This window comes from Macrosteles quadrilineatus, unplaced genomic scaffold (genome assembly GCF_028750875.1).
Source record: "Macrosteles quadrilineatus isolate MER2022 unplaced genomic scaffold, UCM_ALF_1.0 Scaffold_1__1_contigs__length_201487025, whole genome shotgun sequence".
Taxonomy (NCBI): domain Eukaryota; kingdom Metazoa; phylum Arthropoda; class Insecta; order Hemiptera; family Cicadellidae; genus Macrosteles; species Macrosteles quadrilineatus.
In genome coordinates, this window is record NW_026542594.1 from 18,964,111 (window position 1) to 18,980,708 (window position 16,598).

At 35.9% G+C, this 16,598-nt stretch overlaps 1 protein-coding gene across 2 annotated transcripts in view; it reads right to left on the bottom strand.

The window, feature by feature from the left end:
* LOC129004589 (protein suppressor of forked) overlaps positions 1-16,598 on the bottom strand; it is a 137,913-nt gene that overhangs the window by 41,372 nt on the left and 79,943 nt on the right. For both annotated transcript variants that reach the window (XM_054433142.1, XM_054433143.1), the window contains exons 8-9: positions 7,289-7,480; positions 2,577-2,678 (exon numbers count right to left, since the gene is read on the bottom strand). In XM_054433142.1, coding sequence (XP_054289117.1) covers positions 2,577-2,678; positions 7,289-7,480 — 294 coding nt within the window. The remainder of the gene's footprint in view (positions 1-2,576; positions 2,679-7,288; positions 7,481-16,598) is intronic.

The window sequence follows — 16,598 nt, forward strand, 5'->3', positions numbered from 1 at the left end:
TTCCCCCCCCCCCCCCAATAACCTCCAACGAAACTAACAACATTTCTCCGTACTTCCACACTTCCTGGATACTATTCCACTACATATGACATTGTACAAGCTCTATCCAATTAGAGAAAGATTACCCAAAGAAATATAATTTATTATGTACAGTAATGTTAAATTTGAATATTAAAAAAATATTATACAAAAGACTAATTGAAAGTAAAATCAAATTACCAACACATTACCAACCAGCATTAACATAACTGAAGTAAGGATAATATTACATACTTACATTTAATTAATGTATTTTTAGGACAATAAAATATAGACTACTTCTTACTTTACTGAACATTGTATATTTATTCAGTGTCCTATACAGTATACATAATATCGCAAGCTACAATATAATGTTCATGTTCCGTTTCTCAAAATTTGATTAATTTTACTAGACGATGCATTTTTACAATCAAAGAGTCGCCTACAGCTATTTTAGAAGTTTAAGGCTTTTAAAAGTATCCGCAAAATCCTGTTTTTAAAAAAAGGTTGTCAATCTTTGGTAATTTTCTTTTTACTTTTTCATCTTCTTGTTTTTATCTTTTATTGCACCACTCTCGGCACCACTAGGTATTTTATTTCCTTCCATTTTGTTCAGATATCATAACAAAATCCACTTAAACGCACAAAAAAACAGTGCACTAATTTCAATTGTAAAACAAATACACCGACAAAATTTGTTTTGAATTGTATAAATAAAACAAATAACACTACTGATCGACTGACACTACAACAAGGACTGACAAGGGTCGTGGTTACTAAAATAATACTGACAGATTTTATCTCTCTATCTTTGTAGCTAACAATGATAAATAAATACCCCCGCTGCAGCAAACCTGCAGACTTAGTGAATTTCCATTTGCCTGATTGGATTTACACTAAAATGTCTCCTTAAAAATATCACATGTTTTCCCTATTTGAATAGAATTAGTTTAACAAGTACCCTGCAACAGGGAGGGTAAAAACGTGTTTTTTTTTATGTAAAATGTTAATAGGTACTGTAGTTTAGTAAGAAATCAATGTATTTTCCAAATTTGATCAAAATATGTTCATAAACAAGCAAACTACAACAGTTGACTTATTCTCCATAAGAACAACATAGGAATTTTTAAATCAAATTTTTTTTAATTTTCTTCGTAACCATTAGGCGCATAATAATGCTTCAACATACTACATTATTTGTTTTTTTAAGCTCTACAGAATGGTTTGGAAAGAAATTGTGAAATTTTGTGTTTTTAAGGTAAAAAATGGGAAACCCCAATTTTTTTCCATAAAACCCCCCATAAACCCCCGTTCCCATAGTCCGATCATGCTGGTTCGCGAACTCATTCAAGTTTATCCCGCTTTACGCCTTTAAACCAAATTTCATCAAAATCGGACAAAATTTACTGAAGTTATCGCATTCACGGACACACACACATATATATATAGATTGTATAAATAAAACAAATAACACTAACACTACTGATCGTACAACAAGGACTGACAGGGGTCGTGGTTACTTTTTATCTTTGTAGCTAACAATAATAAATAAATACCCCCGCCGCATATGTTAGTCTATGTTAGTGTATTTGTGAGTGTATCAGTGAGTTTATAGTTGTCCCAGAGTGAACTAGACGAAAGTGAGAAAGACAGTGTTTATGAACTCTCTCGAAAATTTGAAGAATGGCGTTTTTGGCCTCTGGGGACATCAAAATGAAAAAGTAAATTGGTCCCGGGCCTAGGTCTTACCATGCCACCTACGGTAATAGCTACTTCCCTATAGGGAAATTCGCTAAAACAAGAGCAGTCAATTCTTGTGATAAGAAAGCGATAAGCGAAAAAAGGCACCGTCGCACTTAGGAGATCACGATGATAGCAAACAAAAGAGTCACCAACATTCTGTTGTGACTGTAATGGAATAAAGTACCACGAATATTTCTTTACATTTATTTTCAGTTAGCTACAGGGAGTTTTGCTTCAACATATTTTTTTTTGCTAAAAATTTTCCAGAATATCAGTTTTTTGCGCCCTCTCTAAGGCCTGCACCCCTTGAAGGCCTGTGCCCCAATGCACCGCATTGGTTGCATTGGCGTTAATTAAGCCACTGAATAATGTATAGTATTTTGTAATGTTTAACTGTTTCTTGTTGTTAATTTAGGTAGTAAGTAACAGACACTAATCCGGTATACAAATTTGTACTGTGTGAATAAAGACTTTTTGAATCTTGAATCTTGCGTACAACTACAACACAAGACAATGTCAACTGCGATCGGAATAACACTGTTGTGGACACTGAATGCTGCTCCCCCTCCCTCTCACCGAGTGCAGAATTTATAGGGCGGTCGGGTGGTTTAAAGGTGGATTTGAAGGCGCCGCAGGTGCCAAGGCAAATGTAGTACAAATATTTTTTTTTAAATCGACTGTGCAAACTTCCTAAACTACTTAAGGACACTTAAGGATGATTCTTGTACATTTCATGGCCGGCCCAAAATTAAGAACAATTCCCGGTTTCCCGGACTTCTTGGTTGGTAGACACAATGGGTTCAATGTCTTACCTGCCATTTGGAACGAGGGTCCTCCCGAGCTCTTTTAAAAACATTCCTTGCAGACTTGATGCCTTCTGCTCTCCTTGCAAACTTCATATATTGAATGTACGCCTAAAACAATAATGAACAGTTGTAGCAAAACCATGCATAATAACTACTATTATAAACACAAGACTTATTTTTTTCACATTTACCTTAAACAATTTTATTTGATCTAATATGATAAAGAAAAAAGATAAACAGTCTTCTAATATTTTTACTTTAATGGATATTCTGGAAAGGCTACATATTTAATCATTGAATCATTTAGAGAGTAAAACGGGTTGCATATTAACATGTTAAGTGCTTTGCCAGTTTTTGTTTGATTACTGCAGTGCCAAACAGAGAATTGCGGTTAAGTTTACAGCTACACAATGTTTTTATACTTGTTAATCTTAGTTATAAAGTTTCCATACAAAAAGTTAAGAATTTGACCCCAATAAAAGTTTGGACCAAACCTTAAGTCCCAGGTTTGGACTTAACCTTAAGGTCGGCACTGAAGATATTTAACAAAGCGATGCTAGAAAACAGTAGTGCCAACCTGATCGGTCCCCAGGTGATTTTCGGTTTTCGAGGGTAATTTACTCCTTGTGGGTGGCAATAGCGTCATTTCCTGCTGTTTGTCATTCCCACTGTTTGTTGTTCTTGTCGCTCCTTGTTCCCGCCATCTCTATACTTTACACGTCACGCCCCGTCACTCTCACCCACCCTTACCAAAAGTGACACTAACTTAGTTCTAGTCGCCAATGGTGTATGTTAGTGTATTTGTGAGTGTATCAGTGAGTTAATAGTTATCCCAGAGTGAACTAGACGAAAGTGAGAAAGACAGTGTTTATGAACTCTCTCGAAAAACCTCACAGGAGTGTTCCTTGGGTTAATACAAGAATATTTTACATTATAAACATGGGTATAAACGAGGCTCCGGTGTTTTCCAGCTGTCTGTCTGTATGTGATTTTCACAAATAAATCCCTAACTTTCGAACTCCTTAAGCGATTGACTTGAAACATGGTACGTAAGTAGTGACAGGTAAGGCTAATCTTTGCACAAAGTATCAGATTTACTAGGTGGTGTTCGCAGAGGCATCCACAAAATTGAGCGGAGTCATGAAGGGTTCATGTTCATATTACATTGTTTTTGTCATACCGCAGTAAAACAGTAGTTTTTAATGCATGCGTTGCGGGTCTAAAGTAGCATTTTTAATATTTAGGGAGTAAAAATCGTTTAGCCTCTATGGAGTTAAAATCAGCTGTTGTCAGCTCAGTTGTAAATTACGATTGTAAACGATTGCATGTATCGAAAATATGTATCGATTCGTGTTTTGTAATCATTTTAACATACAGTCTACAGTCTCTTCCCGTAGCATTTTAGCATTGCAGATACATTAATCCATTCCCAAACTCAACACTGCTCACGTTTTCTACTTCCTTCACCACACCCTACGTCGTGGACCTGTTTCCCTCTCTTCCCATAGCATTTTAGGATTGCAGATACATTAATGTAATTGCCAAAGACAGTTCCCACACTCTGCCTTACTACTTCCTTCACCATTTACTACGTCATAGACCTGTTTCCTTCCTTTCTCATAGCATTTTAGTATTGAAGAACCATTAATCTAACTGCCACAGACGAATCTCACACTATGCTGATGCTCATACTTTACTACTTCCTAAGCCACTTCCTACGTCGTGGACCTGTATTCATCACTTTCCATAGCATTTTAGTATTTTAGATACGTTAATCAAATTGCCACAAACATTCCCACACTCTGTACTGCTAGCCTTTAATACTTCTTTCACCATTTCCTATGTCGTGGGCATGCTTCCATCCCTTCTCATAGCACTTCAGCATTGCAGATACATTAAAACTGCTACAAACAGTTTCCAGTTCCCACACTCCACACTGCTCGCCTTGACTACTTCTTTCACCACTTCCTACGTCGCGGACCTCTTTCCCTCCCTTCCCATAGAATTTTAGGATTGCAGATACCTTAATCTAATCGTCATAATCAGTTTTCACACTCCAGACTGCTCGCCTTTACTACTTCCTTCACCGCATCCTACGTCGCGGACCTGTTTTCCTCCCTTCTCATAGAATTTTAGGAATGCAGATACCTTAATCTAATCGTCATAAACAGTTTCCACACTCCAGACTGCTCAGCTTTACTACTTCCTTCACCACTTCCTACGTAGCGGACCTGTTCTTCTACCTTCTCATCGAAATTTAGAAATGCAGATACCTTAATCTAATCGTCATAAACACTTTCCACACTCCTGACTGCTCAGCTTTACTACTTTCTTCACCACTTCATAAGTCACGAACCTCAAGCTAGTGTCGTTATTTGATTATATTTATGATCCATACCGTTTCTGTTCTAATATCTGTGGAATAATACTATCAGCTAATTCTTTATCTACTGCATTCAAAAGTCAACAGCTGATATGTCTTTGTTTATGTGTCAAATACAGCTTCCTTAAGGATTACATTGAAACTTTGAGACCCAGTGGGGCGGATTCCTGAGAGACTTTTTTAACGGAAAGTAAATAAAAGAAACGTCTTATAACACTTAAAACATATATTTACGCTTATACTGTTACTCACAAGACGGTAAATATACAAAAACGATGGTAAGTGGTGATCGATTTCGATTCGACTTTTTTAACGTAATATAGATGTTGGCACTCACCGATATGGTCTTTATCACCATGCAAAATTTTAAAACGATTGATTCAGCCGTCTAGGAGGAGTTTGCGTATTACGAAATGCATAAGAGTCGACGTATAAGAGCTTTGCTCACTCCGCTCAATAAATTAAACCAATCCAAAATGGCGGCCATTTAAAATTTTATTTCTTAAATAACTCGAGAACCGTTGATTTTACAAAAAATTTACAAAATTTAATTTTTTAAGTAAATTTAATTACAAATCAATTGACTCCAATATTTTTCAATATTGAACGAAAATTAACTGAGATATGGCAACTTTAGTGATACGTGACCATTAGAGGTTAGTTGCAGTGCATACCGAGTCATGGTCTGCCACAACAATGCAACAGTCCCCATCCGCTTTGCAAGTTATTTCTAAGCGATTTTAGATTTCAAACAATAATAAAATATTACATAACCCTAAAAGTATTTTTTTTTTTACAATTATTTATCATTAGTATGGCTTAGAAGTTGTTTTACTTCCAAGCCACTATTTTACTGTCTTTAAAATTAACACAAAACACCCAAACTTTTTGTATCAGCTGGGGTGAAGTCATCGTACATGTTTACAAACTAATCAGCTGATTTTATTGTTGCCTGAAAATGTTATTATTTATTCATTAATAAATTTTATACTTACACTCACTTTTAAAGTGTACACTGACACTCAGTGTAAAAAGGTAGAGGAACTGACTTTATTGAACAAAGTCTTTCTTTGAATAAGAACTTTTAGGATTATGTAATATTTTATTATTGTTTGAAATAATCTAAAATCGCTTAAAAATAACTTGCAAGGCGGACTGAGATTGTTGTATTGTGGCAGACTTTAGCTGCATGCCTCGCTATGCACTGCAACTAACCTCTAGTGGTCACGTATCACTAAAGCTGCCATATCTCAATTAATATTCGTCCAATCTTAAATAATAAGATTTCAATCGATGTATAATTTAATTAGATTCCCTTAAAAAAGTTATTCCTGTCAATCTTTTTGTAAAATCAACGGTTTTTGAGTTACAGTATTTAAGAAATAAAATTTTAAATGGCCGCCATTTTGGATTGATACAATTTATAAACCTGATACTTTGTGCAAAAATTAGCCTTACCTGTCACTACTTCCGTACCAAGTTTCAAGTCAATCGCTTCAGGAGTTTGAAAGTTATGGATTCATTTGTAAAAATCACATACAGACAGACGGCCGGAAAACGAGCCTCCGGTGACCCATGTTTATAATGTAAAATATTCTTGTACTAACCCAAGGAACAATCCTGTGAAGTTTTTCGAAAGAGTTCACAGACACCCTATATATATAAATATATAGCCTTATATATGTGTCTGTTAGCACGAGCAAAAATGATCCGATTTTGATTAAATTTGGTAAAAACGTGTAAACCTACATTTATTCTAAAGAGTTTGCGAACCAGCATGATCGGACTATGGGAACGGGGGTTATGGGGGGTTTAATGGAGTAAAAATTGGTTTTTCCCATTTTCGACCCTAAAAACACAAAATTTCACAATTTCTCTCCAAACCACTTTGTAGAGATTAAAAAATGAAGCGTTGTTGTATGCCTAACGGTTACGGAGATAATTGAAAAATTTTAAATTTAAAATTCCCATGTTATTTTTATGGAGAATAAATAAACTGTTGTAGTTTTCTTGTTTATGGATATGTTTTTATCAAATTTGACAATTTTGTTTATTTCTTATTTCAAACTAAGCTATCAACACTTCAATAAAAAACACCTCAATACCTTCCCTGTAGCAGCAAACCTAAGTACTCATTAAAATGAATGTTAGCCTATTTAAAAATGAAATAAATTTGAACATTTTAAGGGAATATTTTAGTAGAAATCCAGCTTGGTAAATGGAAATTTGCTTAGTCTGCAGGTTTACTGCGGCGGGGATATTTTTATATCTTAATATTTTACTACAAATGAAATTATAATCTTACAATGTGTAACCAAGGTTTTTATAAACTCACCAAAGTAGGGTCTATATCTTCGATTTCGAGGAACCTCTGGTAGATTTGATGAACTTTTTCATACTTGACTCTTCCCTCTTCAAAGTCTGCGTAGGCAAAGTACAGCAACATGGAGTTTTTGAGTGTGGAGCCGGTAGCACGCTCGAACATGTTGGCTGCTTCGTCACTGAACATCTTGGCTGATGTTACGTCCTGCAATAAAATACAAGATATTTATGCTGATTACATCTTGGATTACGGTTGACAAAAAGTAATAATATACAGTAGTTGGTTTGAGTAATGGATGGATTCGTTTTAAAATCATTTACAAACCTATTACAGTATGGACGAGTTCTTAACTGATCAGGTTGTGTAAAAATAAATTTGTTTTTACTAAATTGTTTAACTGATACATTTTGTTTATAGCACTTTTACTTTTATTTTTATTTTTTTTTTTTATAGTCTTTTATAACTCCTAAGTCTTAAAGGTATTTGTATTTTGACAATGTCACCGGTTTTATAGCATTGCTATATTATGTAAACGTTATGTGAGAATAAAGATTTATTTATTTATTTATTTATTCACAGTAGAACTCCAATCATCCAAACTCCAACTATACGAATCGTTGATTATCCTAATTGCAAACTTAAAACCAAAGTAATAATAGTCTTAATTAAATAAGGCGTGATTGCGGCAAAATCCAAAACCTCTCCCACAGTCAGCGCAGCACTACGTCACAGTGGTGGATAGTTGTACTAAAATCTTACCATTAAAATCTGACAAATAGCCAGTTTATTTACCTAAAACATATGGGATATGGCAGTGAATCTATCAACAAATCCATCCACTAGTCATGGATCCTGCAGCATGGCCTGTTTTTCTAGTGGGGCCTTGATAAAACCTTGGTTTAAAGGTATAATTATTTTCTCTTCTCTAACTATATCAATTTATTAAGTAAACAAACTCATTCATAGAGAATTTGTTTAGGCCTGAAAGATTAAACATAGATCCTGAATCCAGTTCAGCAGTTGAAGATTATCAACACTGTTTGTTAGTGTTTCATTCAAGAACTTCATTTCCGAAAGCTAATGAACAAGTAAAGCTTCAATAGATCATTAATCATGTATCATCATCCATATTCAACTACATAAGTGAAGCAGAGAATTACAATGAAGCAGTAAGTATTCTTAAGAACATTTTTGTCAAGCCTATAAATGAAGTTTTTGCGAGACATCAACTTACAACAAGGAGGCAAATTGAAGGGGAATCAGTCAGTAAATACTTAGAATGTTTAAAACTTTTAAGCAAACAGTGTAACTTCAAATAAGTTTGTTTGTCAACGACTTTTAAAAAGCTCAAATCTCAGCCTGACATTTGCCTTTACTCAAGCTAGATCATTGGAACTAGCACAGCATCAGAGCAAATTCTATCAAGATCCACCAGTTGTAAATGTCTTTAATGAAAATGGAAATTTGCTAGAAACTTAATCAAGTAAATCAAATCAAATCAATCTTTATTCATAATGTGTACATGATGATACAACGGAATAGTGTCATTTCCTTATAGCTAACAGGGCTTATAGCGTATAATACATATTTACAACTGGTTATACTCCTTAATTGAATAAATAGGATTTGATGTAATATAATTTTTTAACTTAATTTTAAATTTATTAACATTATTTTCTTCTTTTATTTCTTTAGGTAAAGTTCTAAAAAACTTTTCTCCTGCATATAATGGTTTTTTTGTGTAGAGTTGCAATCTGTGATGAGTGGGTATGATTTCCGATTTATTTCTGGTATTGTATATTTAAAGATAACATTACAGCTGCTGCAAAAACATCATGCTATTTCTGCGGTCAACAGAAACATCCAAGATTTAAGCTAAGGATGCAGTTTGTGATCAGTGTGGTAAGAAAGGTAATTTCAAACAAGTCTGCCAACAATCACCACAATAACTAAAAAAGGATTTATTATTAATTAAGGATTGCTTAGCTAGTGTACAAGTCTATAATAATTGTAGAATTCAATGGAGAAAATGTGCAAGCTCTCATTGACACTGGTAGCTCATCTAGTTTCATTAGTAAAAACTTATCGCAGAGATTGTTTAATCTGTTCTTTGTCATATTAACAAAGCTAAAGGTATAAAAGTATCAATGGCCAATACTTCCTTGTGTTCATCAACTCATGGTGAATGCATTGTTTCACCATGAGTTAGTATTAATTGTTAATTGTAGTTGTTAATTGTTAATTGTTAGTATGAAAGTTAATGTGTATAATCTGTTAAACTCAACGTACTGTCTGATCTCTGCACCGATGTCATCATAGGGCATGAAATTTTGGGTCGTCACTCTTCTTTAAGCATTGAATTTTGAGGTGATCAAAAACCCATTGAGGTTTGCTCTTTGGCAGTGGCCAATATGGAACCTGCTATTCTTTTTCCAAACATTCCTTCTGATGTTAAGCTATTAAATCACGTCGTCATTCATTTTTTGATTCAAAATTTATTGTGAGTGAAGTTGAAAAGCTCCTTAAGGAACCTATAAAAGTCTGTCTCCTTGGAGAGCACAAGTGTTGGTAGTCGCTGACGACAATCACAAAAGGCGAATGGTTGTTGATTAATCACAAACAATCAACAGCGATATAACACACTTGATGCTTTTCCACTACCTGGAATTGACGACATTGTCAATAGAGTAGTGAATCATACAATTTTCAGCACAACAGACTTGAAAAGTGCTTAACATCGAGTCCCTATGTGAGAAGAGGATCAACCATTCACAGCTTTTGAAGCTTATAGAAAGCTCTTTCACTTCAAGAGAATTCCTTTTGGGGTTACTAATGGCGTTCCTGCATTCCAAAGAAAGATGAAAAAATAATTTTAGACAAAAAACTTCAAGGCACTGAGGTTTACCTGGACGACATAACCATCTGTGGAAACTCTCTCGCAGGGCTGCATGTGATGACATTTTGCAAAACATTCCCCCAGATGCTGTCTTCATTTCTTCTTATGAACTTCATTTCCCATTGTGTGGAACTGTTAACAAACAGAATTTCCGCTACTGGGCTGCATAAAATCCTAGGGAACTCCACCAACAACCACTACACAGCCCAAAAGTCACAGTTTGGTGCGCTGTTGCGGAATTTGGTGTGTGGGGACCGTACTTTTTTTAAGAAGATGGACAAACAGTAACGGTAAATGCCGATCGCTATTGTCACATGATAGAGATATTTCCCCAATCCACGATCAACCAGTTTGTTTTAGACCATGAGGAAGAAGAAGTTTGGTTCCAACGGAACGGAGCCACAGCTCTAACTGCTCGGCGGTCCATGGAAATGTTAGGAGAGTTGTTCCCTAGACGTCTTGTTTCTTTAAGAGGAGACATTTCCTGGCCCCCAAAGTCACCCGACTTATCACCTTGTGATTTCTTTCCGTGGGGCTACCTAAAGGCTGAAGTGTATAAACATTAGGGGTGGGCGAGTACTCGACCTTCGAGTAATTACTCGAGTTTTTTCAAATACTCGACCTCGAGTCGAGTAGCTATAAATAGTGCCACTTCACGATTTTCTATACCCATATTTAATAAATTATATTTTGTTTTGTGTTGATGCCTTATTTAATCCCCATTCCTACAAAAAACAACTATCTAACCTCATATAGGTTAGACCAGCGTAAACCAAATGTTCAACAAACACCCATCATCCTTCGGCAGAGCTAGCAAGAGGACTACTAAACTAAACTAACATACTTTCACTTTCCTACAACAGTCAACAATACGTCTCGATAACGATACAGTAAGTTGAAATAAAGCATTGAATGAATCTATCGAATTGCAATAGTCGATAGTCAACAAGGGAGTCTCGTATAACAATGGCAGATGATTCTTGAAAGATATTATAAAGTACAGTATCAGATTTAGTTTGAACTGCCATACAAATATTTTATACCAAAATATAGAAATAACAATATATTTTATACCAAAATATAGAAATACAACAAATAAAAATAACCTATTGTAGCATAATATTTTTTCACATTAATCGGTATTGGTGTTTAGTTTTACAAACCGATAAGTTACTGCAAGACTGCAAGGAACATCGATGCATCAGAATGACGCAATCTCATTGGGTCTTGGTAGAAAGAAAAGATCAGTTCCACTTTAAACTCAGTGTTGCCAGATGGACGATATTTTTTGTACTTTTACAACTGTGGTATTGGTGTAAACAAACTATAAGTATAATTTATTTTGTAATCAGTTTACATAAACATGATTAAAATTAGTCAAACTATTTTTTTTTTTTACAAAATAAAAGCTATAGCAATCCTATACTCTAATACGAGCAATGTTTGCTTGTATGTATGCTTGCTTGCTTGCTTGCAGAAATATCTCGAAAACGGCTCCGACGATTTTCTTCAAATGTTGTAAATAGTTTATTTTTGGCCTAAAAACGAGTTTACTGCAGTTAGAACTGCCAACAAAAATCTAATTACTTAGAAAAATAAAACTGAAAGTCACATTTTTTTTAACATTAGTCTTATGGGTTGCTAAGTAACCATTTTGGTTGAATCAAATAACAAGGAAAAAGTAAACAAAAGACTTGTAGGTTGTAAGACGTGTGTTCATAAAGGCATCTACCAACAGTATACTAGAAATTACAAAATACAGTACAAAAGCAAAAACATCACTTGTTACTATTGAGCAATGATTATACTGAAGCTTACTCGATACATTGTAGTAAAGGCTAACTTAGCAGTGCGGAGTGTGGGATCTGTTATGACGATTAGATTAAGGTAGATTTCCAATCCTTATGGAACAGCTGAAGCCAACTTTATTGTTAGTTGTTAGGTTTTCTGTAGATTTCTTGCTTTGTTTAGAATTTGTTTCTTGTTATTTCAGTAATTTCAAACCTCGTTTAACCAAATAATACTATTTAATCATAAACAATAACTCGTTCACTATATGACCGTACTAATGTTACTATATTACTATCGTTGGCTATATAACCAAACAGTGAGACACAAATAATGAGAAACTAACCCTAAAATAATAGAAACAAATTTGAAAACAAAACACGACATCTACAGAAATCCAGACAGAACTAACAATAAAAGTGGCTTCAGCTCTTCCATAAGGATGGTAAGGTATCTGCAATCCTAAAATGCTATGGGAAGGAAAGGAAACAGGTCCGCGACGTAGGAAGTGGTGAAGGAAGTAGTCAATGCGAGCTACCCTGAGTGCGGAAACTGTTTATGATGATTAGATTAAAGTATCTGCAATTCTAAAATGCTATGGGAAGGTAAGGAAACAGGTCCGTGACGTAGGAAGTGGTAAAGGAAATAGTAAAGGTGAGCGGTCCAGAGTGTGGGAACTGTTTATGACAATTAGATTAAGGTATATACAATCCTAAATGCTATGGGAAGGGAGGGAAACAGAGGTCCGCGACGTAGGAAGTGGTGAAGGAAGTAGTAAAGGCGAGTAGTCCGGAGTGTGGTAACTGTTTATGATTAGATTAAGGTTTCTGCAATTCTAAAATGCTATGGGAAGGGAGGAAAACAGGTCTGAGACGTAGGAAGTGGTGAAGGAAGTAGTAAAGGCGAGCAGTGTGGAGACAGGGGAACTGGAAACCAATTGTAACAGTTAGATTTATGTATCTGAAATTGAAATACTGGAATGTTATGAGAAGGGATGGAAACATATCCAAGACATAAGAAATGGTGAAAGAAGTAGTAAGTGCTAGCAGTGCGGAGTGTGGGAAATGTTTGTGGCAATTAGATTGATGTATTCAAAATGCTAAAGTACTATGGAAAGAGATGAAAACAGGTCCACGACGTAGGAAGTAGTAAAAATTAGCATCACAGAGTGTGGGAACCGTTTGTGGCAGTTAGATTAATGTATCTGTAATACTTAAATGCTATGAGAAGGGAAGGAAACAGGTCCATGACGTAGGAAATGGTGAAGGAAGTAGTAAAAGCTGGCATCGCAGAATGGGGGAACGATTTTCCTCGAACAAAGCTCGGTCCCCAGGTACTTTTATGATAATTTTACCGACATTCACCATAATGGTGTAATGATAAATATGGCAACGTCAGCCCTGCAAAACAGCTGTTTGATGGGAAAACAAAGCAGAAGCAGAATGAGCAGACTGACTAGAGAGGGTGAGAGAGAGAGAGAGAGAGAGAGAGAGAGAGAGAGAGAGAGAGAGGGAGAGGGAGAGGGAGAGAGAGAGAGAGAGAGCAGATAAGGTGACAGCTGGCATAACAACAAAACAATGATTGGAGTGATTGAAGTTATGTCAATGTCAGTTTTGAATGTTTTTACTTTGAAGTGAATTTGTAACTTAAAATACGAGGGTTGTTTTTTAAGTAAGGGCCGGTTGCGTGTATAGTCCCGTAGTTCACGCGGATGCCGCAACAAGCCACCGCGCCACTTGCCGGCATCCTTCCCGTTCACACTGATGGCAGTTGCAGCTTTGTAGCTGACGTGTACGCATTGCTGTGCTACTTTATAATGTTTACGATTATTGAATCGCCCGCCGCGTGTGAGATACGGTCAGTGATACGTTTTTTGACCGCTAGAAGCCTATCAGCTGCAGAAATTCATCGTCAGTTAACAGAAGTTTATGGCTTGAATGCAATGAGTGAAGGTAAAGTGCGGAAATGGGTTAGAGAGTTTAAAAATGGCCGTCAAAACGTCCATGACGAAGAACGCTCAGGCCGGCCCTCTGTGATCACTGATGATTTGGTGGCTGCAGTCGAAACAAAGGTTCGTGAGGACAGAAGATTCACAATTTCCACTCTTTCTTTGCAATTTGCACAAGTTTCAAGATCAGTGTTGTACAAAATTGTGTCTGAAAAGCTAAACTTTAGGGAATTGTGTTCTCGGTGGGTACCCAGACTCCTCACAGAGGACCACAAAGTGAAGAGATTTGCCACTTCATTGGACTTTTTGACTCGTTACGACGAAGAAGGGGATGACATGTTGAGTCAAATTGTCACTGGAGATGAAACGTGGGTATCTCATATCACTCCCGAAAGCAAGCGAAAATCAATGGAATGGCGACACACAACCTCACCCGTCAATGTCAAAGCCAAACAGACTCTGTCAAAGCGCAAGATTATGGCAACTGTGTTTTGGGACCGGCGTGGTGTTTTGCTAGTGGACTTAATGCCACGAGGAACGACGATCAACTCAGATGCCTACTGTGCAACTCTAAAGAAGCTCCGCAGAGCAATTCAAAACAAACGGCGCGGCATGCTGACAAAATGAGTTTTGCTCCTGCACGATAACGCTAGGCCTCACAACTCTCAAAAGACTCGGGATTTGATTGATTCTTTTGGCTGGGAAGTTTTGGACCATGCACCATACAGCCCCGACCTTGCTCCGATTTTCACCTTTTCCGGTACCTGAAACACCATCTTGGCGGGCAGCGCTTCAATGACGACAATGAAGTGAAAGCGGCCGTGAACTCTTGGCTGTCGGAGCAGGCGGCCGAATTCTTTGAAGAGGGAATTAAAAACTTAGTTGTACGTTGTGACAAGTGCTTAAATAAACAAGGCAATTATATAGAAAAATAGGTAAAAGTGTGTAGAATCTGAAAATAAAAATTATTTTACAAAATTACGAGGTGTTAGCCCGTCCTACGTACGGGAGTAGTCAGTTAAAACTGTGTAGGCCTATAATTCAGAACAGCTAGTTTACACATATAAAGACAAATTTTATTGCAGCCTACAGTAGAAAGAGTAATTATCAATTGAGAAGAGTATAGGCCTAGTCAACGATACCACCTTCCATAGCATACCTGCCTCTCCCATAATTATTATCAGCAAAATACAATTACTATACACAATTTCCAGTAGGTCTGAATAGAAACGACCTAAAATAAAACGATAATATCCAATAAAATTCACAGTACACATAATTTAACTTTGGTGTCCTAACATCAAAACTAATCGTCACACCTATCCTTTATATCAATTTCACTGCATTAATTGCTAAATTAATAAGTGCAAACAAAGAAAAGAAAAAACAACAACAGTTTGTTTTGAAACAGCTGTTTGGTTCAAATAACATTTGAAAAAAAGAACTGGTCACATGTAGCAGGAATATAAAAAGTAAACACGCTAGTAAAGCTAATCACATAATTGTCAATGTTTATTATCCATACCGTTATCAGTTCTATCCTATCCTTGATAATTACCCACCCTCATTGAATAAACGTACATCGTAATTTCCCATATTAGTTAATTTAAACTACAATATATTCATAGTTGAAAAAAAGTGATATTTTCACGTTTGGGGGCGCTGATATAGGCACCCCCAAACAAAACGTAACCACAACTGAACACGATTTCATAAAAGGATGGTTTGTCTAATTGCAGTATCCTAGGTCAATGTTGACGTTGTGTTCAATCTGTCATCCATCTGTTTATCTTTGTATAAAACCCGGCTAAGGGTTGTGGTGGTAATTTAAAATCGTAATTCCTGATTATTCTTGATCTTCTTTTTATGACATAAATATTTCCGGGCCTAATCCAAACAAAGTTAAAGCAGACAAACACAAACATTAATTGTAAACATAAAGCTACCATTAAGAATTAATACATGTAAACACTGTTTTTTTCTCCTTTTTTATTAAGACTCGTGTACAGAGCCTCGATTTGTACTTTATGGTTTAATTAATTTGGGTAAAACTGTGGTTTAAACTGTGGTCAAATTATCCCTACTAATCTTACTTATTTCCTATAATCGATGACAAAATAAAAGTAAATAAAATAACCTCATAGTTCCATAGTTTATATTTAACCAGCTGTTAGTTAAAACAAATTATATTGCTCTAAAACAAATCGAAGATTACAATGATTGCTTTAAAAAATAATTTGAACATCCTAGTATTTTACTATGTATATTTAATTATATTGTAATCCTCTTACCGAAGAATTGAACGTATCAATGATTAGCATTACATATAGTATAAATAAGTCAACCCTAAGTATGTCTTTACATTTTTATCCAAATGCTGAATTTGTGACACAAAAGCTGAATGTTTACAGCTGTTATGTTAAGCAAATTATTTTATGCCAAAAGCTAGTTTAAGCACGGGTCACACTAGGCTGTTTGCCAGCCGCTGGTGATCAGCAGCTGACACCAGCATCACCGACTCACCAATCCAGGCTGAGTCAGCTCAGTGTCAGCTGCGAATTTTGTGGTCACATTAAGCTGACAGTCGCGGCTTCTTTCAATTCGCCGCTGATGCCAGCCTAGTGTGACCCGTGCTTTAGAATCTTAGAGTCGGCTGCTGGACTTTTTAAAAATTAAAATTTAATTTCTAA